Source organism: Girardinichthys multiradiatus, chromosome 1 (genome assembly GCF_021462225.1).
Source record: "Girardinichthys multiradiatus isolate DD_20200921_A chromosome 1, DD_fGirMul_XY1, whole genome shotgun sequence".
NCBI classification, from domain to species: Eukaryota; Metazoa; Chordata; class Actinopteri; order Cyprinodontiformes; family Goodeidae; genus Girardinichthys; species Girardinichthys multiradiatus.
Genome location: NC_061794.1, coordinates 4,842,382 through 4,868,339, shown reverse-complemented (window position 1 = coordinate 4,868,339; position 25,958 = coordinate 4,842,382). Strand labels below are relative to the sequence as shown.

Below are 25,958 nucleotides of genomic sequence, written 5' to 3'. Positions count from 1 at the left end.
GCAAGTCATCCACCCCTAAAGAAAGCTAAAAACATCAATCCCTCTCGGTCAGCTAGAAGAAAAATATCAGCTGGAAGAAAGTATCAGCACAGACAACTATAAGCAAAACGGGTTATAAATATACAAAGAAGAAGAAGAGAAAAGCAAATGATGAACGTAAACAGAAATCTTTCTAGTTCTGTATGTATGAAAACAGCAGGAAATTGGATTTTGGTCATAAACCTCCATTAGCAGCTGAGGGAAGAGCAGGATAGATCAAGAGAGCAACAGCACCAAACTACCTCCTATCAGAGAGATTTTACAGCAGCAGACTTCAACCAGCCCTGAACATCATTTATTCTGCCTCTGGCTGACTGGAAGAAGACAGACTAATTAAAGCTGAAACTGACAAACTACAAAACGGCTTCCTTCCTGTTAAAGCGGTGAAACATAAATTTCCTCCTCCTTATGCCTCCCTGGTTCGGTTCCTAACTGCCTCCAAGTTGTTAAGGTTAAATCAAAGTTCGGCCCTGACTGAATTACTTTGCTTATCAGAAAATTTGAATATATATCAGTCCAAAAAGGTGAGGGTCCATGTACTGTACTGTACTCTCTGTACTTGGTCAGGGCTCCTTTTGGAGGAATTAGTGCTTGTTGGCATGGACCACTGAGCAGCAGTCCAATCCTATCTACTTAGCCAAGGTAAGACGCTTCTGATGTTGCCTCTGTTCAGGAGTGGCTTATCACAAGGAATGTTGCGGCTGTGTATGTTGACCTTTGAAGCTCCGGGTCCAGTTGCAGTCTACACCTTGTGGTTTTTGCCCAAATTCTGGGAGAGCTTCAGTTATCCCTGTAGCTTTTCTATTTTTTAAATCTTTTTCTACCATACATTTCTATACACGTAAGTTACCATTAATATGCTTGGGTACAGCACTCTGTACCCAAGTCAGGATGTGTGTTTTGATGAGGCTTGTTTGTCAGAATAAAATAACTTTTAAAAAATAGCACCCTTTAAGTAGGTGCAAAACAGTTTTTCATTAAACTCATATTTCTGTATTAAAATGTTTTTATTCTAATCATAAATGTTGTGTTTTCATTGGCTGTAAGTGAAAACTAATCATAAATACCAGAAATACAGGCTTAAAAAAACATCAGTCTGTGTTTAATAAATCACTATACTGTGTGTCTCTTAAAGAAATTGAGTTACTAAAATAATTAATATTTTCATAATATTCTTATTTATTGAGATGCATCTATTCATGCTTTCCCAATCCTGTCATTGGTCAGACAGCAGCATTTTATACCAGCTGCAAACCACAAAGGGACAACTGACCAAAATCTACATTCAAGGAATTGTAGTAGTCTAAGTGAGCAGAAATAAAACTGGAAAAAACTTGTTTTGCTAACTGTATAAAGCTTGATTTCAATGTCTTCTGAGCCTTTCAATAAAGGCTTCAATGATTCTTGAAATTCTATTTTCAACGGTAGGTAGATTTGTACTTCGTTATCATTCCACAGCAGCGAAAAGAAATGTGGAAATAATGGAACCCCAAAGCCATATTTACAAGGAGAACAAGACAGAGCCCACGATGAATCCTCAGTGAACTTTAATAGTGAGCAGAGCTGCAGTTGGACAGTGTCATATTTAAAATATTGAATCTTTGCTTTCAGGCTAAAGGAGTGTGATATTTGGGGCCAGTCAGAGGTGCTGAGGGTCCTTCAGCGATACCGGCCCCAGTCAGAAGATGAGCTTTTTGACATCCTCTCCCTGCTGGATTCATCCCTGGTTAGCCCCCACCCTCCTGTCATGGCCGCCACCCTCTGTCTCTTCCTGAGCCTCTGCTCCAGCCTTCCTGCTGTCAGTCAGGCAGCCTTGGAGAGAGTACGAGGACCTCTGCTGGCTGCATGTGGGAGTGGCTCGAGGGAGATGAGGTTTACAGCCCTCTGTCACATACAGGTCTGTACAGAGAATTCCTGTATTGCTGAAAAAGTATTGACCTGTCTTTTATTTATAGTTTACTTCCAAACAGTTTTCCAAAGTCCAGTATAAAATATGTTTTTGTAATTACTGCATTTTAATTGCATTCCAAATCCTCCCTGTAAAACCTTATATGCATGATAAATTTGAATGATTTAACCCATCATCCGGCTCTGTTTATACTTGGGGACTAAAAACTCAATATAGTTCATTACTGTTTGTATTTTTTCACATATTTTCTTTGTCAGTGGGAAAATCTTGTGTTTGCATAAATATTTTAAAAATACAAAGTAAATTAAAGCTGCAAGCAGCATTGGGCTGGCCTCGCAGCTTAGCGTCGCTCCGACCTGTGTCTTTACAGCAGGCGTCCCACATCGCCGCCTCCATGCCTCCAGCAAACCCACCAATCCATTCTGCACCTCGCCTCTAGGGGGTAGCGTGAGCAAGCCTCGAGATTACATTTAGTTGGTTTCAGTTCAGCTAAGAAATTTCAGTTCAAAATTTCGTAGCACTCCGACCTTCCTGATGGAAGCTGTAGCCACTTCCTGTTTGATGGCGAAGAATTAATGAAGACGTCCTGTAGTATTATGAAAATGTCATCTGTAATTATGATGCAATATTAGACAAAGTTCAGAATAGGACTCAACATCAGTCAGGGCGATGGTGGCGGCAGTGGTAGGAGTTTCACTAACCACTGTAAGCAGTGGGTTGCCGGTCCGGACCCCCAGGCTGTCTGTCTCAGTTGTGTCCTTGGGCAAGATACTTCACCTGCCTTGCCTGCTGATAGTGGTCAGAGGGCTCGCTGGCGCCTGTGTATCGCAGCCTCTCTGTTGTCAGTCGGCCCCAGGGCAGCTGTGGCTACAATTTAGTATACCACTGTCAGTGTGTGAATAAATGTGTGGATGACTGATTGTAGTGTGAAGCCCTTTGGGGTCTCTGGGGACTTGATAAAGCGCTATATACATTCAGGCCATTTACAACTGGTTCTGTGTCATTAGACACTGATGGAAACTTGAATGAGTGAGAAAAAATTTTGAGGCTTGGCCACGCCCACATGCTTTCGTGCAGAAAAATGCTCAGCATGCCTCATGACTATTCTGAGTCTTTTTGAAGTATGTAAGTCAAGAGCTGTAGTAGCACCTCAGACCTCCAGTATAAGACAGACTCCTGTCATCTGCAGTCGTGGGGTGGATCAGAGATGGACAAGAAGCTGAGTACAGGAAGATGGTGGACCGCTTTGTGGCATGGTGTGGAAACAATCATCTCATTTTGAACGTGACTAAAACAAAGGAGATGATTGAAGATTGTATGAGAAACAAGAACAGGTCAAACACTATTTCCATTATGGGAGAAGAAGTGGAGGTGGTGGAGGAGTATAAATACCTCGGTGTTCACCTGGACAACAGACTAGAGTGGAGATGCAACCGTGAAGCCATCTACAAGAAGGGACAGAGCAAACTGTACTTGTTGAGGAGGCCTAGGACCTTCAGTGTTTGCAGCAAGATGCTGCATATCTTCTATAACTCTGTTGTGGAAAGTGTGATCTCTTCTGCCATCATCTGCTGGGGAAGCAGCATCAGAGCCAGGGACTTAAGAAAGCTCAACAAGCTGATAAAGAAGCCTGGCTCTGTTCTGGGGACTCCTCTAGAACCTCTGGAGATCATTGTACAAAGAAGGATTCTTCAGCAAGTGAAGAACATTATGGAGAACCCTGAGCATCCTCTTCATCATACTGTCCTACAACAACAGAGTGTCTTCAGTCAGAGGCTTCTTCAGATGTCCTGTAAGACGCAGCGCTACAGGAGATACTTCCTGCCCACAGCCATCAGCATCTACAGCACCTCTTTGAAAAAACCTGCATGATATGAGCTACAACAACATTTAATTTCCCTTTGGGATTAATAAAATATGTCTTTATTGAATTGAATCGTTTTCTCAGATACAACATGTGTAAAAGAGACAAAATGGCAGACTTCCTGTGGGTTTTGGACCGTAACTCCAAAAGAGTTTTTTGTAGGCCCAGAGAAGTTACATATGTATTCATAATTCTCGGTCAAAGCATTGTTTGGGGCTGATTGTTTTATTGCTTCTAGGGGGCGCTGTGGAGGAATTAAGCCATGCCCACCAAATATTAAAGTGTTTTTGTGTCATTGTAGCTGCTGTTGTGTTCTGTCCCTGGCCTGCTGGGTGAGCACTACAAACGTTTCTTCTGTAGCTACGCTGAGCCGGCCTACATCAAGCGGAGGAAGATGCAGGTAAGGCTTTTATGTCAAACAAGGTTTTGGTCATCCCTTATTTCTTCATACTTTCCTTCAAAGAACTCACCATTCTTGTAATCCTGAAGTGATTTGGATCAGTAGTTCTCTAGGCTGTCCAGAGGTCTCAGAGTTTTTTCTTTGTATTTTGGCTTCATATATCCTCCATTTTGAGAGGGACATTATTTTATTAGCCCACTTATCTCCGATGTCAAAAGTATTAGGTAGGAAGAGCTACTGATGAAGAAAGAATTAAAATAAGCACATATCTAACATTTTGATGAGTTTGAACAAAGACAGGTATGTTAAAAACATTTTTCATCGAATTTTGAACTGGATGTTTAAAACACCATTAGTATTTATAGAAAATGACCAAACCTACATTGCTAGCACAGTGAGCTGTATAGAGGGGTTGGTAAATTTTGCATTACCTTCTGCAAAAGAACATTTCTTTTAGTTTGCTCACTTTGTTTTTTTTGGAAAATGCTGAAATGTTGTAATTTTTGCCAGAATTTAAAAAATGTTGTGAATATCCATAAACCGACGAGTATCTGTCACATCTACTGAGCAGCATCCTCCGCTTCCAGCATTGAGGCTGGTTTTAGCTCAGAGATACCCCTCAAACTAAAGTTAAGCAGATAAACATGTTAGGAGCATACTTGCAGATGTAAATAATGCACCATGTTATCCTTAAAACAGACATTACGTATGAAGGAGGAATGGGGCGAGTGAAACAGAGAAGCATCTCCTGCTCTTGGTGATTCAGCTATGCTGCTTGTGTACATCAACATCATGATGACGTCTCTAAACATAAAGACACTACAGAAAATGAATTTCTCTTCTAAACACCAACAAAATGCTCATCTCATATGACAACCAAAATTACTACAGATGACAACATACCGATCTGGTCCACCGGGAGTCGGCTCAACCTTCCTGGTTTTGTAGTTTATTCATGACTTCATGTGTCCAGACAGCAGGATTAACGTTCTCCTCATCACTCCTATTCTGTCTCTGGAAAACGTCCAACAGCTTCTCTTTAGCAGACTGCCATTATGCTGCTGCAGGCACAGCTGATATCCGAAGAGTTTTACATCAAAATAAGTCACATAATAAACTAGAAAAACATATTTACTCCCTTTTTCAAATCTGGCAAAATTACTTTTTGGAAAAAGTTAAAGTCGCATCCGGTAAGGCAGAAGTTATTCAATAAGAGATTGGATGAATGCCAAGAGAAGTAAAGTCAAAGTTCTCTTTTAAATAATGTTTCTAAATTTAGACATTTGTTTGTATTAATGTCAGTGTGTTAGCTTAGCAGCCAACTTTCCATATGACATCAAGTTTTTCCTCTTCGTACGTCTTCGTTGAAGAAAACAACAAGGCTGATCTGTCGTATATCTCGCATTGAGTATTTTGGACAGCAGCATATTAACCAGAGAGCTGATGTTATTTCAGGTGCTGGTAGAGCTGGTGAATGATGAGAATGTTGTAATGATACTGGATGAGCTGAAGGGATACTGCACTGATGTCAACACTGACACTGCTCAGGCTGCAATCTCAGCTATTGGTAAAAACACACAAACACACCCACACCACACTTGTTTCATTAGGTGTCTGTGACAAGGGGTTTATACAACGCTCACATGAAGCTTTACTTAACTAAAGCAGACACTATCATTACAAGTGTGTATGCAACAGGATTTATAGCCATTTTAAATTCAACCATCCCTAGATGGTTGGTGGAGCTTTTCAATTACATTAAAGACATTACATTTAAAAAAACAAAAACAAATAACAAACCAAAAACAAAGTTTTGTGTTTAAGCTTTTAAAAAATGGACCAACAATCAAGATGTCTTGGTCTGGAAATGTTGTTTGTCAAAAAATACACAATAAGGCTGCTCTGCACAGGACCCCAGTTAATCTGACCCTTCAACGAGTAACGCATGCACAAAATACATCATATTCAATTTTTCAACGAGCATAACAATGATCTGATGGGTTTTACAGTACAATTCAATGGGAAAAAATCCCAGAGCGAATCCAATAGTTTTGCATGGAATGGTAGGTAGTCTGAATCATTTCATTTTATTACTTTATTGTCATTGTACCATGTGTTTACAATGAAATTAGTTAGAAAAACTCTCACTTTTGTGCAAAAAATTATAAATAGCATAAATAAAGCACCATAGATATGATATAAAAACAATATAACAATAAATAAAACACTAACTACTAAGTCTGACACACACATCCCTAATGTATTACGCGTAGTGTTATTCAGCAGTCTGTTGCCCAGGGGATAGAAGGTGTTTCAGAGAGGCTTCAGAACCCTGAACCTCCTATACCTCCTGCTGCAGGGCAGTGGAGTAAAGTGGCTGTGGCCAGGGTGGGATGGATCAGCAAGTATCTTCTCCGCTCTGCTTAGCCCCCGAGAGTCTTGCTGATCCATCCCACCCTGGGCACCCTGGGATGTGGCCATTTAGCAATAATAAAGAGGTATGTGCTTTCATTGTGTGTTTCCATTGCTGAAACCATATTAGATATTTTGCCATTAATCTGCATATTTATATCATGGCCATTATTTAAAGATAATAGTAAACCGTGCAGGAGCTTTCTTTAAGCAACATGACTGCTGTGTTGAGGCTGATGTAGTATTCCTCCTGCTGCTAAATAAAAAAATATACCATGTTTTTAATACCTCCAATAACATTACTTTTTATCAACCTTGGCTAGAATTCTGATCTCTCTCATTTTACAGTAATCACAGGATAAAACCATCCCGCTTCTCTCTATTAAAACAAATATGCAGCAAAATAACATTTTTGTACTTTAATTCCAGACATTTATAAGAAGATCGATATGACATGAAAGCTGTTGAAGGTGGTGTTAGTTTGGTTTTAAATTTAATCTCATATATCCTCTTTCTCTCTTTTTGCCCTTTCCTTCAGGTCGCATCGGACGAAGCTACAGTGACAAATGTCTGGAGATACTCACTGGGCTGCTTGGGCTGAAACAGGATCAAATAACTTCTGGTATTCAGCCCAAAAGCATTTTCAGAAAAATAATCACTATCATCCTTTCGGAGAGTAGCCTCATCACAGCCACGTACTCTATAATAAAATGCTCCTCTTGTTTCTTTTTCTCTTCCTTCCTCACCCTGTTCTCCTCAGCGGTGGTGCAGACGATATGTGACCTGGTCTGGGTGTGTCCTCAGTGCAGTGATGCTGTGTCTTTGGCCCTGGAGGGCTGTGAAGACGTTTTGCAAGATAGTCAGGTCAGAACTTAAATAATATTGCTGCCATCCTGTATATTAAGTTTCACATGACCCTAACAGAGCAAGAGAACATTGTGATACCTCAGAGTAAATCAAATCATCTTGATTTATTGAATTTAAACATGCAAAACATCCAGATTTGACCATTGGGATGGACACAACCAAAATTAGAACAAATAAACAGAAATCACATAAAATACATTTTATTCTGTTTATTTATGCACTGCAAATTACACCATATATCATCTCAAAACTATTTACATGACAAAAACAAATCCAGTTTATGTGAAGAAACATATAGTTAATCCAATCCAATCATACTGACAAATTAAAAGTACGGTACATAAATTCCAATTTCATCCTTGTCAGTGCTGTCAAGTTCAGTTTATCAATTAACAATTTTTAATGAGTTTTCAGTCTAAGGAAACCATGTTCATTACAGTGAGTCATTGACTTTACATCAATCTCTCCTCCTGAACAAGGGTTGCCACGACACTTTGAGCCTCGCTGCCAATACTAAGAAAAATACTCAATGCCATCAAAGATGCTTCGACAAGGCTCCTCGAAGGCACAGGGTTCTTTCAAATAAAGAGCAGAAATAACAATTATGTTCAACAATTTTCATTGCATTAAATAGTGCTGAACCAATATCAGTACCCATTTAGAAAAAACATGAGAAGATAATGAGAGAAGATAACACTTAGAAGAAGTGTTATTAAGTTCCTCCCAAACCACAACTTTGCATTTGCCTCGCCGGCTAAGAAGTTTCTTCTCCAGTGTTCTCCAGTGTTTCCATGTTAGCGTGGGTTTTAAACTTCCTGCAGCAGCTCGCTGTTTTATTCTCTGCCATGAGCAGATGAGCAGCTGCAGGGAAGGGAGGGGTTGAGTGTCCTGTTGTTGCAGCACTACTGTCTAAAGAAGGGCGGCAACTTGGGAAGATAAAAATGGGTCAGGTGATATTGATGAGTATCTTTGAATTATACATGTTTTTGCATAGATTTATATCAAAATATCAATTATTTTTTACACCCCTAGTAGTGACAGTGAACAGTTGATCGCATCATGTCATTAACTTTGCAGCAATCCCTCTAACTGAGCAGTCATACGGTGACAGTGGAAAGTAAAACTTCTTTTTAGCAGGATGAAACCCTCAGTAGAACCTGGCTCAATGTGAGCAGCAATTGTTGCGACTGACTAGGGCAGGAGAAGACAGGGCAGAAAAACCCAGAAGCCCTGGTCCAGAAGAATTACCTACGTTAAGAAAAAGTTCATGTAGACATCCGGTGGGACCATCCGCTATGTCGGCAGCACAGTAAAGAGCTCCCGACCGTACCCAAGAAATCCCATCAAAACCCTCATTTAAATAAGAAATATGTCAAGAATCTGTTTTATAGCGACGGGGGAAGCCACTTGATGCATTTTGTTTGCTCGAAACCGGAATATTCGAAGTGAAGCAGACCAGCTTTACTCTCTGCGGTCAAGGCTAGCTGACATTAGCTAACTTTTGCTCTTAACATGGCGAACTAAGACAATTTCGCCAAGAGATTAGGCAACAGTTCGAAGAACTGAGAGGAGACATATCAACTGTCGGTAAAAGACTGGACGAAACTGAAAGTCGGATCGAAATGGCTAAAGAATGGATTCAAGACTCGGAGGATGTAGCACTAGAGATGCTAAAGCTATATGAGAGACTTGACAGAAGGCTGGTGGGAATGGAGAGCCAAAGCAGACGCGATAATCTTAGATTTATGGAGTTCCAGAAGAGGCCAAAAAATATTCTACTAGCATGTTATGTTTTGTTGAAAAACTCCTTCGAGAAGGTCTCCAACTACCAGCAGAAACACAAGATTTGCAAATTGAGTGAGCACACAGTTCGCTTGGCTCTCGGCCACCAGCTACCGCCCTACCTCGCTCCATCGTGGTCACACTTTTGAGATTTAAGACAAAAGAGACGTTGGTACACAAAGCTTTGGGATTGAAGGAATTCAGGTGGAATGACAACCACGACAACATCGACCTCAATTACCTGTTAGCCATCATCACTAAACAGAGGGAATATGCTGAGATCTGTAGGGTGTTGAAAGAAAACCAGGGATGGATAAGACAAACGACAGAAGTTAAAGGGGTTATGCTTACATCATGGAAACAAAAATTAGCGCTATTTGCTGACGACATTTTGATATTTATGGCAGATCCCACTCAGTCTCTTCCTAAATTAATGAATTAATTAGGTGAATATGTCTTTTTTCAGGCTATAAAATTTATATTAAAAGATCAAAAATGCTTACAAATGGAAATGGTAATCAAAAAGTATTAAATACTTGGGAAGTGTTCTGACAAAGGATTGGTCCGAAATGTTTGAAGCTAATTACAATCCTCTGATCTCCAAAATAAGGTCAGATTTGCAAAGACGGAGTAACATTCCTGTTTTGAATTTAAGTTCTCAAGTGGAATCAATTAGAATTAATGTTTTTTCCTCATTTTCTGTACCTCTTTCGGTGTATCCCAATTTAGATAGCTCAAAAATACTTTGATGATTGGGTTAGAATATTAACACAATATATTTGGCAAAATAAAAAAGCCAGAATTAAATTTCAAAAATTGCTATTAATGAAAACGAAGGGAGGATTGGGATTTCCCTGTCTTCGAGAATATTATGCTGCACAATTTAGACCCCTAATTTGTTTGTGTTCATCCACTTATTCTGCTGGATGGAAAAATGTAGAGGGGGTCTGTAATATAAAGAATCCCCATTACGGCCATATTAGCCGATAGAGGATTACAAAACAATATCAATATGAAAGACGAACCTCTATCGAGTCTATATTGAAAACTTGGAATGAAATCATAAAAATTTGCAAGTTGGAACCAGTGTCTAGCATCCTAAGGTGGTGTGCCTATGATTCAGAGTTCAAACCACGGTCATTCGTGAGTTTTGAACTGCTGCAATATATATTTGGTTTAGGTCAGGATGATTTTTACAAATACTTGCAGGTTAGACACGATTTTGATCAGCACATAAAAGCAGAATGGGTCAAAAATGATCTGGGGTTTTTGCAGGTTTTTCTGACACTGACCAAATCTTGTTCACACAACAAATTAATATCCAAGTTATATAAAGCTTTCCAACAAGGTAAAAAATCCAACCCTATATATATTTAGAGAAGATGGGAAGTAGAGGGTAATATGCAGATATGCAGATCTCAGACAAAAATTGGGAAACTATATGTCAAACGCAATGGTCTACTACAGTCTCTAATGTTTGGCGTGAATTTAGCTGGAAAAATGTTGTTAGGTTTTTTATCACACCTATTCAAAAAAGACATCAAGGCATCGGATACTTTGTTGGAGACTATGCGGCACTACAGGGGCCAACCATTTCCATATTTTCTGGGACTGTTCTGTTCCAAGGCCTTAATGGTCACAAATATGCGACCATATTGATAACATATTTGGGTGTAAAATACCCTGCAATTGTGATAATGTTTACCGGGGGAATATTGATCAGACGGATTGGAGAAAAGAAGAGAAGCGCTTGCTCAAAATACTCTTGAACTATTTAAAGTTGTGTGGTGAAAAGAACATATGCCATATTTTTGTGTGTACGGCTCCTTTTGTACATGATGTCCCTGGTCAAATTTGACCTTGTTATTAATCTTCTTTTCTTTTAAAATTACTGTAGGTACAGGCTTTGAAGCTCACATTCACAGCAATGCTCAATTGTCTGCAAACAGCTCAGCTTCTGCCTCAAAATACATTTTGTTTTAGACGAGGTGCACATTATGTTCCAATCCCTGCAGGATTGTAGTGTGTTGGGTTTGTTGGAGAAAAATTGCATGATATGTCTCAATTTGACCATGCAATTTTTTCAAAGAAAGGGATAGATTATTGATTGAGTTCTATGTTTGCTTTAAACACTAATAGAAAGACACTGAAACTCTTTAACTATTTGTTTGTTCCAAGTCATATCGTTATGGCAACATTCACCAACGTTTTTGCATATTGTGTGCCTTCCTAGTATTGTGTCAAGCCCTATTTCTCATCTGGTTGCTGTAAACCAGGAAGCTGTTGATCCTGTGTTTATAAATGAGAATGCAATTTTGCATTTTTTGCATATTTGATCATAGTAATGCAGAACCCAGTCTCCATTACAAAAGTGAGACTATCTAGATCAGATTCACTCAAATGTTAAGTTTTTCTGTTTCAGGGCTTTGTTATCAGTTATTTGGTTAATTTGATAGGATATTTTCCACCATTTTATATAAGTGTAAACATTTTCAATTCAGTTCAGTTTATTTATATAATGCTAATTCACAACAAACATCGTCTCAAGAAACTTTAAAAACAAAAGATAACAAACATCAATCCAGTCAAATCATCCAGATTCCAAGTCAAGTACATGCATTCCAATTAATCCTAGATAACAAACAATGCAGTTAAATTTGATTTATTATTCAAATTGGTTAAAACGTTTTTCTATCTAAGGAAACCTAGCAGATTGCATCGAGTCAGTGACTTGCAGCATTCCCTCCTCCTGGACTAGCATGTTGCGACAGTGGACCGTCACTTGCATTGTGTTGTTGACTTTGCAGCAATCCCTCATACTGAGCATGCATATAGCGACAGTGAAGAAACCTCCAGCAGGACCAGGCTCAGTGTGATCAGCCAGGAGAACTTTATGAGAAAAGTTAAAAGTTAACTGCAGTAGAAGCTTCTTTAGTGGCTTCATCTAGGAGAGAAAGACAGCTAAGAAGATTAACTCTGAAACAGTTGTCAAGTCTAGAGTATGACTAGAGTATGAAAGAGAGCACATACAGTTAGTCACAGTAAAAGCTCAGCCAGTAGGTATGTCTAGGAGAGACAGGGTTAAACACTGAAAGACAGGGCCAAGTGTATCATCTGTATAAGGTGAGCGATAGGTTGTTGGCAGCAGCAGCTCAGCCGATGTCCCCCTCCAGGAAGGTGTCACAGCTAAACGCAGAGCCAGGCCGCGTTTAGCTTCTAGGAAGAGAAAAAAGAGAGAGAACATAAAGTGAAAAATCAAAAAAACAGCAAATACCACAAAATTGGAGAGTAGTAGGAGAATGTAGCAGAGTGAGGAAAAGTGGTCATTATGTCTTTCAGCAGCCTAAACCTGTAGCAGTATAACTACAGAGATAGCTCAGGATCACCTAAGCCACTTTAACTATAAGCTTTATTGAACAGTGAATGGATGGAAATCTGGGTCATAATTGTCCCATTGATTATTTCACATAATAAAATTAGTTATGCCAGGCTGGCATCATAAAAACAAATAGAATAAAAAAATGGACAGTAGAATGTAAACAAACTTAACCACCATATTTTTAAACATAACTTACCCAAAACTGTCAGAGGGAGCTAAAGATTAAAGAGGTCTTCCAACTTCAAAAACATGGATCTCTGTGCAAAAGGTGGATGGTCAAAAATGGTTCTCTACATCTGAGACTAGCTTTATCCTAGGAGGCCCCCTCAATCCAGTGCAGGTCATGGGAGACAGATAGCAATAATAATATAACTGCTGGACAATGTCTTCCACCCCCTGCATGAAGCTGTTGCAGAAATGGAGAGCCCTTCAGTAACAGACTGCTGCATCCTAAATGCACAAAGTAGCGTTATCACAGATCCTTCCTCCCAGCAGCTGTTAGACTTTATAGCCTTCACTGCTACCAACAAGCTCAAATTCAAGTGCTTACATTCCTGCTGTTATTTGCACATTTTTCTATTTCTTGTAAATAGCCTGCTGTTGATTTTTATGCACAAATATGTAAGCATATTTTGTAATTTTTTTAAATAATCTTAGTCGCACATTTCTCTTATACTAGTTTTAATAACTGTACAGTATTCAGAAACAGTAAACAAATTACTACCCAGAATAAGTTTAAGGTCTGATCTGTACTGTATTAGATAATTCAGTCTATATGGAAATAAATAATCCATTAAGTGTAAACCTTATCATCCATCAGGGCAAGCAGGCATTGCTGTGGCTGTTGGGCATGTATGGGGAGCGTGTTTCCAGTGCCCCTTACACATTAGAAACATTTATCGATGGAGTGAGAAGTGAAACCTCTCTGGAAATGAAGATGGAGCTGCTGACATCCACCATGAAACTGTTTCTGTGTCGTCCCGCTGAGACTCAGGACATGCTGGGAAGACTGTTGCACTACTGTATAGGTGTGTGTCTGTGAGTAGCCAAGTGAGGGAGTGATAAAATGATGACTGGTAACAAAAACAGTTCTGTTTTCCAGAGGAGGAGCGAGACATGTGTGTGCGAGGCCAGGCTCTGCTCTATTACCGCCTGCTGCATTGTGGGATCGAAGAGACACGAAATGTTCTCCAGGGTCGGACATCGGACCCCTCTATGGGTGTTTTGATTGGCCGCCCTACTGAACCCATTAACCAGTGGGTGAGCAGCTTTAACACCCTGGAGCCTCTGAAGCATTGTTCAGTAGAGACAGAGTCAGCTAGCAGAGGGAGCCCAGAACACCTGGTCTCTATTCCCAAACCAAACACACACCTTCCGGACCAGCTGGACTGTAGACAACTTGAAATTGTTAATTCAGGTAAGCAATAACATATTGAGTTTCTTGAATTTTATGTTTTGCCTGTTACGTGTCCTGTAATGTATGCTGGGATTTTGTAAAATACATTCATCCTTGATGAAATAGAGATTTTGTGGAATTTTCTGGAAAGTCCTGGCACATGGTAGAAGTGTGTATGATTCTTTAGATGTGCTCCCACTCAGAGAAGTGACAACTGACCATCTGGGAATTAAATTTCAGAGCTCTCAATGTGCCCACAAATGTTCAGATAGCCAAATTTATCAAACAGTAAATGATGGCTAATGTTATATTAAAGCCCATTTTCCACCAAAAGCCCCAGGATTTGTTTTACATGGGTAATAGTAATTCCAGGGAATTCTGTACTTTTTCCATTGCCAAGGCCTATTTATTTAAATGAGACTAATGACGTAGGGAAGTTGTGAAGAAAACTGCAATACATTTTCATTCCAGCAGATGGCTCTACTCCTTTACACTTTAAGACTTTTGGCTAATAAATATTCTTTTGTTTCAACTGATAATTAATAGAGAACGAGCTGCTTTAGAGTTATACAGTTGAATAATTCCTCTCATTATTCCTTAATTTGCACTGGATCCATAAGCAGGAAACGTTTAAATCATTATTTCACATAAAATCTCTTCCCAACCTGCATCTGGCCAGTTGTTGCTTTACAACTACATGATTCATTTACAATAACTACTAAACACTGAATAACACACTTACTTTTTTATTTTATTATCGTGAGGTAAACTCATATCCGATTACTGCAGAACATCTTTTTAGTAAAAATATATTTATTAGAATAAAAAAAACTGATAGTCCAGAAGTACAGGGAATTGATACCTTGACTGTCTTATTATAACCAAATATTTATATAAAGTAAAAAATGCATAGAGAGTAGAGCAGAGGATGGCAGGACATGAGGATGAAAATCACTGGGAACCTCTGTGAAACTGCATCCAAACCTGTGGTCTCTATTTATTGGGGAAGTTCCCGTTCAGCCGCCCAAGCAGAGCTCCGCTGCTGTCAAGATGATTTACTAAATTACAGACCTATATCCAATCTTCCGTTCTTATCTAAAATTCTAGAGAAAATAGTTTCTAATCAAATGTGTGAGCATTTATACAGCAATGACCTGTTCGAAGAGTTTCAGTCAGGCTTCAGAGCTCATCATAGCACTGAAACAGCTCTGCTGAAAGTCACTAATGATATTCTTATGGCCTCAGATAATGGACTTGTGTCTGTTCTGGTTCTGTTAGATCTCTGCTGCATTTGATACAGTCGATCACAATATCCTCTTAAAAAGGCTGGAATATGCTGTAGGGATCAGGGGAACAGCGCTAGGCTGGTCTAAATCTTATCTGTCTGACAGATTCCAGTTTGTTCATGTAAATGATAAGTCATCTTTAAACTCCAGGGTTAATTGTGGAGTACCACAGGGTTCAGTACTTGGGCCAATTCTCTTTACTATATATGCTTCCAATAGATAAAATTATCAGGCAGCATAGAATACATTTTCACTGTTATGCTGATGATACTCAGCTTTATTTATCCATAAATCCTGGTGAGTCCAACCAATTAGACTACAGGCATGTCTTGAAGACATAAAAACCTGGATGACTTTTGATGTCTTTGAAAAATAAACTGCTTATTCAATCAATTAATGTGGACTGCAATAAATTGACCTCTGGTTATGAAGTAAAAAACCTTGGTGTTATTTTTGACCAGGACATGTCATTTAAATCCTATATTAAACAGGTTTCTAGGATTTCCTTCTTTCATCTCCGGAACATTGCCAAAATTAGAAATATCCCATCCAGGAGTGACGCTGAAAAACTAGTCCATGCATTTGTTACTTCAAGGCTGGACTATTGTAATTCTTTACTATCAGGATGTCCACAAAATGCAGTCAAAAGCCTTCAGCTGATTCAAAATGCTGCAGCAAGAGTTCTGATGAAAATTAAAAAGAGAGATCATATTTCTCCTATTTTAGCTTCCCTTCATTGGCTCCCTGTTAAATCCAGAAGAGAATTTAAAATTCTCCTCCTCACATATAAAGCCCTTAATGATCTAGCTCCATCATACATCAGAGATCTGATTGGTCCATATGTTCCTAACAGAGCACTTTGTTCTCAGACTACAGGTTTACTGGTGGTTTCTAGAGTTTCTAGAAGTAGAATGGGAGGCAGATCCTTTAGTTATCAGGCTCCTCTCCTGTGGAACCAGCTCCCAGTTTTAGTTGGTGAGGCAGACACCCTGTCTACTTTTAAGGCTAGGCTTAAAACTTTCCTTTTTGACAAAGCTTATAGTTAGAGTGGCTTAGTTTATCCTGAGCTATTTCTGTAGTTATGCTGCTATAGGCTTAGGCTGCTGGAGGACATAATGACCACTTTCACTCTCTGTGCTGCATTCTCATACTACTCTCCAGTTTTGGATTATTTTCTGTTAATTCGGCTTTTAACTCTATGTTCTCTCTCTGTTTTTTCTCTTTGTAGAACTGGCTCTGGCTGACCTGACACTGTGTTTAGTTGTGACACCTTCCTGAAGGAGGACATCAGCTGAGCTGCTACTGCCAACAACTTAATGTTCACCTTCTACAGATGATCCACTTGGCCCTGTCTTTCAGTGTTTAACTCTGTCTCTCCTAGACATAACTACTGGCTGAGCTTCTACTGTGACTAACTGTATGTGCTCTCTTTCATACTCTAGACTTGAAAACTGGCTAAAAGTTCATCTGCTTAGCTGTCTTTCTATCCTAGATGATGTCACTAAAGGAGTTATAACAATTAATGTTTCACTTTTCTTTCCTGTAGAAAGTACTCCTGGATCAGTGCTTCTGTGTTCTTTTTGTGTCTCTGCTCTGTTCTCTCAAACCCCCAGATGGCCGCTCACACTGAGCCTGGTTCTGCTGGAGGTTTCTTCCTGTTAAAAGGGAGTTTTTCCTCTCCACTGTCGCTACATGCTCATCCTGGAGGAGTGAATGCTACAAGTCTCTGACTCGATGGAATCTGCTGGGTTTCCTTAGATAGAAAAACTTTTTAACCAATTTAATAATAAACTGAATCTGACTGCATCTTTGATAGGATTAATTGGAATGTATGTACCTGACTTGAAAAATGTCTGATTCAGTTGAATAGACTTTGTAAAGTAAAACGACATGTGTTGTGAAGTGCCACAATATATAAATAAAACTGAATAGAATTGAATAGAAGCCACTATTCATCCCACTCAGGGGAAATTCTCTTGTTAACGACAGCACATAAATAGAAAATAAACACAAGTGAAAAAGTATATGTAAAATACATAATCTAAGAGTTTTTTTTTAATTATAGTAATTATATGTACAGAACTGCCTTTATTTAGTAAAATAATATTTAAGAAAATATTAACAATATATTAAAATAATATTTTAGAAAATATTTTGAATAAGAACCAAACCTTTCTGGATAAATGAGTCTTACTGATGTTTAATTAGCTATCACATTTAGCACAATAATATTTAGAAAAATATTTTTCTAGATTGGAAACTAACAACCTTTCTGGATAAATGATTCTTAATGGATTAATAAGATGGCAGTCATAAATTAAGTGTCACCATAGCCATTGGCGGTTGAAGCTAAGAAAAGAAAGCCTATAGCTTTTTAAAATCAAACGTACCTTTTAAAATACCATCAATAAAAGGCTCAAAATGCATAAGCGTTGATGGTGCGTTATGGCCGATCTGTGTTTAAAAACCACCCTTTAAATAAAGTTTCTCTTAGCTTTAAAAATACAACACAGAACACATCATTAGCTGAGCAGCTGGTCTGCTAGCACTTAGCTGAATTTTCTCAACACAAACAAAAACCAAACGTCATTAATCGAACATTATTTAGATTATTTTACTCTAAACGAATCTTCTCTGTCTAAACACTACCTCTTACGTCAATCGTTCTGGAAACATCATCATGTAATATACAGCAAATACTTTTTCACCTCATTTACATCTTCCATCTGTTTATATTGTGTAGAGTATTGTACTGTATTTTGTTTTCAAGTTTTTCCAATTTTTGCCAAATTTTTATGTTTTGAAATTCTTTTACAGTCTGTAAATCTTTAAATAATTCTGTACTATATTGTTTGTAATTTTGTTCACTTTCTATTCATGGTTATTTATTATTGTTTCTATTATTTATTTATTTATTCTTCCTAATATTACCTTTCTAGAGGTTTACCTTTAACCTCTCCTGCCGCTGAAACAATTTAATTTCCCCCTGGTAGGATAAGGTTAATATTATCTCTATATTAATTGTAGGATCATTATACAAGTTTATGTGCTCATTTACTCAACTGTTAAAGGTGGGTGGATCCCTGTGCGATCGAGCCGGTAGCATTTTATTAATTCACTGTATTTCTCCTTTCTCTCCGTCTTTCAGCCATCTTTTCTGCTTAAGACACTCTTAGGCTCACTAAAAGTTCTCCTCACTGCTCTTAACATTTGTTCCCCTTTGGACCTCTTTTACGCCTAAGGTACTCTGTGAATAACTTTATCTTAATGAGGGAAAATTCTAAGAAAAATTCTTAGAATGACATCACTAGGAGCTACTTTAAGTCTTAGGATTCTTTGTGAATATGGGCCCTGACCTATTTGTGATGATCAGGAACAATCAGACAGTGTGACTCCTGTAAACACAGTAACAGCACAGCCTGCAAGTGATTTTTATCGTGCAGAACCTTTATGTGAATCTTATTTTTCAGTATTTGTTGTAGTACTCTACCCTGCAATTTGGTTTTGTGTCTCAAAGGGCACAACGAACCTTGTATATCTGCAGGGGACTACCAAGGTTATTTCAGATTGAATTGCTTTTCCGAAGTGCTGTTTGCTCAAATGTGTTTAAGGATGTGACCAACCTAATTGACTGAATGATTTATAGTGGACTAAATAAAAACAGAGCTTAGTACTTTGAATCATATTTTCGTCCATCATTGTGTAGCAGGTAGCAGCTATAAATACAGCATTACAAGACTATATTCATAGTTCTGACCTGAGGTGCTTCCTGTTTACTTTCCGCTGATCTAATGTGGTTGATGGCTCTGCTGCACAAACACAAGACTTCTTAGGTCAGACTTTATAAAGTTTAAGATCAATAGATGATTGCACGTGCTTGAGTAAAAACAGTGTCAGACCTAGCTTTTCGTTCTGCTTATGCCCAGCATCCTCACTGTTTCCCACTCTTTATCCTCTCCAGGCTCAGACTATGCCAATCAACGTTTCCACTGCTCAGCTGGCCTTATGTCTCCCGGCACTGAACCTCGCATCACTTTGTCTCTTTCTCCATCTGTCAGCCCAGAGGAGTTTCAGCGCCTGTGGATGCAACGACAGGCTTTGCATTCAGAACAAGGTAATGAAATGGTCTTACATTATTCAGGCTTATTTAGGCCTATCAAGACAACCTTTACAGTAGGATTTTAAATTTTCACGTTCACAATTTGTGAGTTAGTGTCTTGTTTTCTACTTGAATACAAATATAGCTACAACTTCTACTTCTACTTATTTTAACATTAATAGAACAGAAATACCCTTTATTGTCCCACTGTTGGAAAATTCAGGTGTGTCAGCAGCAAAGGCAAATGGAAGCATGCAGGTTCTGGCAATCATAAAAAACTGAAGATCAAACGGTAAGAGTAGGCTGTACAGTAAAGGAAAAACATTAACAACAGGAGACAAGAAACACTGTACAATTATTAAAATAGCATACTGAGATTAACAAAAATGCACCACATAGTAGAATGACTTGAAAATTTACAAGAAGCGCTTTTGTAATTGTGCATGAGAAAAACAACAACACACTATTAACAAAAAAATGGAAAAAACTGCAAATAACAGCAGGGATGTGAACACTTACTGAGTTTGTTGGGAGCAGTGTTAGTTATAAAGTCTAACAGCTGCTGGGAGGAAGGATTTGTGATAATGCTCTTTTGTGCAGCAGTCTGTCACTGAAGGAGATCTCCAGGTCTGCAACAGTTTCATACATGGGACCGGACACATTGTCCAACAGTGATGATATTTTTGCTATAGTTCTTCTGTCTCCCATCACTTGCATTGCATCGAGGGGATATCCTAGGACAGAACTGACCTTCCTAATGTGCTTATCCAACAGCTTCCTCTCAGCTGTAGATAAGCTGCTGCTCAAACATACTACACCATGGAAGATGGCTGATGCCAACAGAGTCAAAAAAGGCCTTAAGAAGTACCCCCTGCATTCCAAAAGATCTCAGTCTCCTCAGCTGGTAGAGTGTGCTCTGACCTTTTCCGTAAAGGGCATCAGTGTTGTTACTCCAGTCCAGTTTATTGTTCAGCTAAACACCCAGGTACTTAAAAGAGTCCATTATCTCAATGTCAGTTCCCTGGATGTTCACCGCTGTCAGTGTGTTGGGTCTGTGTCTATAGAAAACCACCACCAGCTCCTTAGTTTTCCCCACGTTGATCAGAAGGTGGTTCCCCTGGCACTAGTCCACACAGTCCTGTGTCCACTGTCTGTATTCTGAGTCGTCCTCATGGTTCTCCACTATCCTTCCAGTTTTTAATAATGCTTTGACAGTTCTCCAATTTTGGTAGTTTTTTACAATCTCCTTAGATGTTTTCTCTGCTTGATGCATGCCAGTGTCCATCTTTTCCTCGACCACAGCATGTGTCTTTCGACATGGTTACTTAAGAAATGAGAAGCTGCTCATTGCATGCTCATTGCATCAGCTGGGGTTAAATAACTTGTTGCCAGAAGGAAGAATCGCCCATGCAGTAATTATCCCATAGAAGGCTCGAACCTATTTGCTTCGTTAAATCCAGGTGGCAACTTTTTTTTTGGAGAGGCAGTGTATTTCCAAGCATTCCTCTTCCACACATGCAACCCATCCATTTTTAGCTAAGGGGGGGATCCCGGTACTCATCAGAACCTTAAAAATGAAAACAATTGCAATGAAAAACAGCTGCGGCATTAATGTAAAAATGAAGAAATCTTATAAATGTGCAAAAAAGAGATAGGAGGGATTGACAAAAATAGTATGCACAATGAAGTGCCTTAATAAAAGTTTCCTGAGCAGCCCACTTTTTACATTCAAAACAGCTGCAGCTATTTATAGAGCTGCACTGATGACATGTCATTTACAACACATTATGTGCAAAAGGAACATTGATGCTGTGAAGTATGTAGCTGATAAATGTTTAACATTGAGTCATTTTTAGTGAAAAATGTTTTAACCCTCAAAGAGAGAAGATTCTTTGAAATCTTTTGCATTATCCTAAGCACATATAGTAGCTACAGAGGGAAACTGCTGCTTATTGCATCAGCATTGTGAGCAAAGCCTAATAAAATTATAGAGAATTACACAGAACGCACTCATCTCTGCTGTAATGATGCACTGCAGGCTACAATGTTGGGTTTAATGTTGTGATGTCTGAATTAGTATTTTTCAACATTATGGCAATATGAAAATATATACTTGAACACAAATTTCGTTTTGTGCTCGATTATTTCTGTTGCAACAATGCTTCAAATTGTGCCACATTTGTCATGAAAATGCGTTTGTGTGTGGAGCAATATAACTGAGTATGTGGGTTGTACCCATGAAACATTTCCCTAAACTTATTCTGCTAGTAACTCTTGTTTGATTGTTTTTTGGTTTGGGCGACAGCAGGTAGACCCCTCCATCCATTCCACTCCTAAATTCTGTTGGTAGTCTCTGATAAACCCCAGTGTGTGGGGATGAGCATAGTCATCTTTAAGGAAAGAGTTCACTCCCTAGGAGTAGAGATATGGGTTTGCCACTGGTTGACAGTCTCATTTGGACATCTCTCTGCATTGAGATTATGATAACAAGCCTTGCTTTCTAGTAAGGGAGATGCTGCCCCACACCACCACACTGACACCCCACACCACCACACCGACTCCCCACACCACCACGCTGACTCCCCACACCAACACGCTGATTCCCCACACCATCACACTGATTCCCCACACCAACACGCTGATTCCCCACACCAACATGCTGATTCCCCACACCATCACACTGACTCCCCACACCACCACACTGACTCCCCACACCATTACGCTGACTCCCCACACCATCACGCTGATTCGCCACACCAACACGCTGATTCCCCACACCACTACGCTGACTCCCCACACCAACACGCTGATTCCCCACACCATCACACTAACTCCCCACACCAACAGGCTGATTCCCCACACCATCACACTGACTCCCCACACCATCACACTGACTCCCCACACATCACGCTGATTCCCCACACCAACACGCTGATTCCCCACACCATCACACTGACTCCCCACAACACCACGCTGATTCCCCACACCATCACACTGACTCCCCACACCATCACACTGACTCCCCACAACACCACGCTGATTCCCCACACCATCACACTGACTCCCCACACCATCACACTGACTCCCTACGCCATCACACTGACTCCCCACACCATCACACTGACTCCCCACACCAACACGCTGACTCCTCACACCAACAGGCTGATTCCCCACACCATCACGCTGATTCCCCACACCAACACGCTGATTCCCCACACCATCACGCTGATTCCCCACACCAACACGCTGATTCCCCACACCACCACACTGACTCCCCACACCATCACGCTGATTCCCCACACCAACACACTGACCCCACACCAACACGCTGATTCCCCACACCATCACACTGACTCCCCACACCATCACGCTGATTCCCCACACCATCACACTGATTCCCCACACCATCACACTGACTCCCCACACCATCACACTGATTCCCCACACCATCACACTGACTCCCCACACCAACACGCTGACTCCTCACACCAACACGCTGATTCCCCACACCATCACACTGACTCCCCACACCAACACGCTGATTCCCCACACCATCACACTGACTCCCCACACCAACACGCTGATTCCCCACACCATCACACTGACTCCCCACACCATCACGCTGATTCCCCACACCATCACACTGACTCCCCACACCAACACGCTGATTCCCCACACCAACACGCTGATTCCCCACACCATCACACTGACTCCCCACACCAGCACGCTGATTCCCCACACCATCACACTGACTCCCCACACCATCACGCTGATTCCCCACACCAACACGCTGATTCCCCACACCAACACGCTGATTCCCCACACCAACACGCCGATTCCCCACACCATCACACTGACTCCCCACACCAGCACGCTGATTCCCCACACCAACACGCTGATTCCCCACACCATCACACTGACTCCCCACACCAACAGGCTGATTCCCCACACCATCACACTGACTCCCCACACCATCACACTGACTCCCCACACATCACGCTGATTCCCCACACCAACACGCTGATTCCCCACACCATCACACTGACTCCCCACAACACCACGCTGATTCCCCACACCATCACACTGACTCCCCACACCATCACACTGACTCCCCACGCCATCACACTGACTCCCCACACCATCAGTCTGATTCCCCACACCAACACGCTGACTCCTCACACCAACAGGCTGATTCCCCACACCATCACGCTGATTCCCCACACCAACACGCTGATTCCCCACACCATCACGCTGATTCCCCACACCAACACGCTGATTCCCCACACCACCACACTGACTCCCCACACCATCACGCTGATTCCCCACACCATCACGCTGATTCCCCACACCATCACACTGACTCCCCACACCATCACGCTGATTCCCCACACCAACACGCTGATTCCCCACACCAACACGCTGATTCCCCACACCAACACGCCGATTCCCCACACCATCACACTGACTCCCCACACAACATGCTGATTCCCCACACCATCACACTGACTCCCCACACTAACATGCTGATTCCCCACACCCTCACACTGACTCCCCACACCAACATGCTGAGTCGCCACACCAACACGCTGATTCCCCACACCAACACGCTGATTCCCCACACCATCACACTGACTCCCCACACCATCACACTGACTCCCCACACCAACACGCTGACTCCCCACACCATCACACTGACTCCCCACACCATCACGCTGATTCCCCACACCAACACGCTGATTCCCCACACCACCACACTGACTCCCCACACCAACACGCTGATTCCCCACACCACCACACTGACTCCCCACACCAACACGCTGATTCCCCACACCATCACACTGACTCCCCACACCATCACACTGACTCCCCACACCAACACGCTGATTCCCCACACCATCACACTGATTCCCCACACCAACACGCCGATTTCCCACACCAACACGCCGATTTCCCACACCATCACACTGATTCCCCACACCAACACGCCGATTTCCCACACCATCACACTGATTTCCCACACCATCACACTGATTCCCCACACCATCACACTGACTCCCCACACCATCACACTGACTCCCCATACAAACACGATGATTCCCCACACCATCACACTGATTCCCCACACCAACACGCTGATTCCCCACACCATCACACTGATTTCCCACACCAACACGCTGATTCCCCACACCATCACACTGACTCCCCACACCAACACGCTGACTCCCCACACCATCACGCTGATTCCCCACACCATCACACTGATTCCCCACACCATCACACTGACTCCCCACACCATCACACTGATTCCCCACACCATCACACTGACTCCCCACACCAACACGCTGACTCCTCACACCAACACGCTGATTCCCCACACCATCACACTGACTCCCCACACCAGCACGCTGATTCCCCACACCATCACACTGACTCCCCACACCAACACGCTGATTCCCCACACCATCACACTGACTCCCCACACCATCACGCTGATTCCCCACACCATCACACTGACTCCCCACACCAACACGCTGATTCCCCACACCAACACGCCGATTCCCCACACCATCACACTGACTCCCCACACCAGCACGCTGATTCCCCACACCATCACAATGACTCCCCACACCATCACGCTGATTCCCCACACCAACACGCTGATTCCCCACACCAACACGCTGATTCCCCACACCAACACGCCGATTCCCCACACCATCACACTGACTCCCCACACCAGCACGCTGATTCCCCACACCAACACGCTGATTCCCCACACCATCACACTGACTCCCCACACCAACAGGCTGATTCCCCACACCATCACACTGACTCCCCACACCATCACACTGACTCCCCACACATCACGCTGATTCCCCACACCAACACGCTGATTCCCCACACCATCACACTGACTCCCCACAACACCACGCTGATTCCCCACACCATCACACTGACTCCCCACACCATCACACTGACTCCCCACACCATCACACTGACTCCCCACACCATCAGTCTGATTCCCCACACCAACACGCTGACTCCTCACACCAACAGGCTGATTCCCCACACCATCACGCTGATTCCCCACACCAACACGCTGATTCCCCACACCATCACGCTGATTCCCCACACCAACACGCTGATTCCCCACACCACCACACTGACTCCCCACACCATCACGCTGATTCCCCACACCATCACGCTGATTTCCCACACCATCACACTGACTCCCAACACCATCACGCTGATTCCCCACACCAACACGCTGATTCCCCACACCAACACGCTGATTCCCCACACCAACACGCCGATTCCCCACACCATCACACTGACTCCCCACACAACATGCTGATTCCCCACACCATCACACTGACTCCCCACACTAACATGCTGATTCCCCACACCCTCACACTGACTCCCCACACCAACATGCTGAGTCGCCACACCAACACGCTGATTCCCCACACCAACACGCTGATTCCCCACACCATCACACTGACTCCCCACACCATCACACTGACTCCC

At 41.7% G+C, this 25,958-nt stretch overlaps 1 protein-coding gene across 2 annotated transcripts in view; it reads left to right on the top strand.

Moving 5' to 3' along the window:
* Positions 1-25,958, top strand: part of ap4b1 (adaptor related protein complex 4 subunit beta 1) — a 40,524-nt gene that overhangs the window by 3,787 nt on the left and 10,779 nt on the right. For both annotated transcript variants that reach the window (XM_047377184.1, XM_047377176.1), the window contains 8 exons: positions 1,651-1,936; positions 4,114-4,212; positions 5,668-5,779; positions 7,163-7,246; positions 7,385-7,488; positions 13,473-13,680; positions 13,755-14,069; positions 19,296-19,448. In XM_047377184.1, coding sequence (XP_047233140.1) covers positions 1,651-1,936; positions 4,114-4,212; positions 5,668-5,779; positions 7,163-7,246; positions 7,385-7,488; positions 13,473-13,680; positions 13,755-14,069; positions 19,296-19,448 — 1,361 coding nt within the window. The remainder of the gene's footprint in view (positions 1-1,650; positions 1,937-4,113; positions 4,213-5,667; positions 5,780-7,162; positions 7,247-7,384; positions 7,489-13,472; positions 13,681-13,754; positions 14,070-19,295; positions 19,449-25,958) is intronic.